The 3,339-nt window shown below is 37.5% G+C and overlaps 1 protein-coding gene across 1 annotated transcript; it reads right to left on the bottom strand.

Moving 5' to 3' along the window:
- Positions 1-240: 240 nt before the first annotated feature.
- On the bottom strand, positions 241-1,866 carry LOC149163593 (protein NODULATION SIGNALING PATHWAY 2-like). The gene has a single exon (XM_089429190.1). It carries the CDS (start codon positions 1,864-1,866, stop codon positions 241-243), a length of 1,626 nt encoding a protein of 541 aa, XP_089285316.1.
- Positions 1,867-3,339: the final 1,473 nt, after the last annotated feature.

Genomic DNA, 3,339 nt, shown 5'->3' with positions numbered 1-3,339 from the left:
AATCAATAATGTAAATTCTTAAAAAATGGCATACATAAGCCGCACATGACTACCATACGTCCCCTCCGCTCATGACTTGTAAATACAAAGCGGAAAGATGGATATGCCAGGTTCGAATCCCGCACTCGGAAGCTCTGCTCCAACTATCCAAATAACCCAAAACTGTGCTCACGGATTGCTTCCATATTTACGAGATTCCAAGGTACCTCTGATAATGTCTTCCAGTGTTAATTTGTACTGTCATGAGGATGATGAGGGTGATTTCCATGCAGAAACCCACACCAAAGGGGTAGAACCCCATTTCAGAACCAGTCGATGATCACCGGCCATTTCTATTTCATAACATCCCCTCCCGCCACTGCACGGCAGGCTATATTTTGCATAAATCAGGTTCTCATTACTTATACCCTGTCCGCCATAACCACACTTAAGTGGAAGGTCAGCAACGTTGGAATCTGTGCTATCTGCGGCGCTATCATGGCCGCGTACACAGCTCATAACTCTCTTGGACATGGCGGGCCCAAAGAAGAAGCGCTCCACCATCGCACTTGCAAGTCCATGTTCTGGTAGTCCACCTTCAACCGAATCGAAAATGGCGCACAGCTCCTCCAAACGCCGAACGAAGCTCTCCAAGAAGTTGGCAGTGTTACTCTCGGTGCCGTGAGGACCCGTCGCGAGGGTAACAGCCACTGGATTCAGGCGGCGTGCGCCAACGAGGAATTCCAATAAGTGTAACTTATCTCTGAGATTGAGCATGTGAGGCAGTTGCCACATACAGTTCACTACTACAATCTCCCCCTCTTCGGATGGCAGGATGTCCTTGAGGCCTTCCAAATTCGTTTCTTGGTACGAAAATGGGATCCCCGCAGAGCTTGCATACTCCGACAATCTTCTTCCAGTATTCCCAGAATACAGCACACACTCGTCCTCCTCGTCTGCCCATTTGATTGCTGTGATTTTCAAGTGAGCAACATCAATATTCTTCAACGACTCCATTAATGGCGGCCATTGCATGCCCTCCATGATATCGAAGTCAATAATATGGATTCCCACATTATTCTTAGTACAGCCAGCGCCCGCTACTGCTTCCAAAATGCATTGGTTAGCAGTGAAGTGAGGTATCCGTACGTAGGGATAAGCTACATGCAGCAGTTGCAGAGCTCCCAGAAAATTGTCGTTACTGGTCTCATCATTGGGCTCCATGAGATGGGCGAGCGAATCGACATTAGAGTGAAGCAGAGCACGGTAGAGATAGTACGCGACTCTCTCCATGGTGGATCCCGTGGAAGAAACAAGCCCTCGCAACCTGCAGAGGATGACCTCCACCAGATCTTCGGCTCCCTCCGACATCGCCTCTGCGCATGCTGTCAAGAGATGTAAGAGCCTCAATCCTTTGTATTCGAGGCTGCCATCACTCACATCCACAGAGGACGAGCCTGCATTGTCTCTCTCAATTGATTTCGACTCGCTGCTGCTGCTGTTTGTCTGAACCAGTTGATCCCCAGCAGGATGCTCAAGAGTGACTGGGTCTGCACTACTGTCAATTGGGCATTGGAAGACAGTCATGGCATCATTTGTAGGGCTCGATATTAGGTCTTGCTCCATGTCATTACTGTCATCTTGCAGCCCTTCATCCATTAAATATTCTTCGATTGTCTGCAAGTCTGCTGGCAACGACACATTATTAAGGGAGCAGCCATTGATGATTAAATCATCCCATGACAACCAGTCGACTGCATCCAAATCTGCGCCCAACTGTTGTACTGGTGTGGATGGACTATAATTAGTATCAGTATCCGAATCTACAGGCGGGAGATTATTGAATATATGATCCCACTCTTGTTCACAAAACCATGATGCTGCCATTGTACCTTGCAATCTGTAAAAATCGAAACTCCAGTTCTCGATCCGATGCCCGGAGAAAGAGAGTTGCCAGACACAAATACTAGCTTTGCATCGTGATAAATAACCATCATTTTTTTAACAAAAAGTATTCTATCGGTGCGATGCAGATGGGTGAAAGGGAGGTGCCTACCACTAACGCAAACAGTGCAACGTGATAAATCACTTCCTTTTCATTTTTTAAAGTATCCGATCATGATGTACAGCAAGGCTCATGCTAATCTCATTGATTTCGCGTCAAGCCTGGAATTTGACCTTTTAACATAGAATTTAGCTAAATATTAGAGTCGATGATTAATCTATTATTAATCTTATTAATTTAGAATGTAAATGGAAATTATGGTGGGGCATTAATCCTATACTATGTTCTCATATAATTTATAAAATTCATTAATTTAAATAAATTTGAATTACATTATTTTGAATTTTTTTAATATTTTAGTCATAAATTCAAAAAACCTCACTTAATAGCGAATCCTATACTATGTTCTCATATAATTTATAAAATTAATTAATTTAAATAAATTTGAATTACATTATTTTGAATTTTTTTAATATATTTTAAAAATAAAAATGTGTATAATTAGAGAACTCAATATTGTCATACATAAAGGAAAATGTGTAGATATGATAAATAAATTAAATTCAAAATCTTAATAAAGTAATTTAAATTTCAAAATCTTAATAAAGTGGTTTATTTTTATGTATCAAATAATTAATAAAAATATATTTTTTTGGAATATATATATATATATATTGTTTTCTTTTTTATTGTAAGATTGGAAGACAGTATAGATATTTTCAATAAAATGAAGTTTTGTTTAATAATTATGATATCTTTTTACTAATAGTAATTAGATAGCTTAAATGTTTTTAACTTCAATGATGACGAAGACCAATATCAATACTATTTTGATTTACGATTCACTTATACTTATGAAATCTTAGCCCTATATCCAATCTCAACAAATTAAAATTTCCATATTATAGATTTTTATTAATGGTACATCTTGTATTTAGGCTTTCTATTTTTAGTAGAGAAAAAAATACCAATAATGTTGTGAGATGAAAGCAAGAAAAAAAGAATTATGGACAAAAGAATAAATTGTCTTTCACTAGAGAATAAAGCTATCTAAAGTTATCTAATAGACTAGATCCTTGTCTCACACTTTGTTGTCTTGTCACTGAATTTTCTCTAAAAACCAATAAATACATTGTATTTCATTTCATGACTCATTCATTATTTTTTGAATACATTTTTTAAATTAATATATAAATATTTCAATTTGTTTTTATAATTTTTTTGGTTCCCATGATATGAAAAAAAATATTATGAATTAATGTCGTAGATTGAAATATTATTGTTAAGTAAAGAAAGACAATCATGTAACTCTTGTTAAAAATGTAATGTCCTGTATTAAATAAAATGAAACCCAC

Source organism: Pinus tabuliformis, chromosome 5_1, assembly GCF_031772625.1.
Source record: "Pinus tabuliformis cultivar Carrire ecotype Pingquan chromosome 5_1, CPIR1, whole genome shotgun sequence".
In the NCBI taxonomy this organism is placed as follows: Eukaryota; Viridiplantae; Streptophyta; class Pinopsida; order Pinales; family Pinaceae; genus Pinus; species Pinus tabuliformis.
The sequence above is the reverse complement of the archived record's forward strand: the minus strand, read 5'-3'. Positions and strand labels throughout refer to the sequence as shown.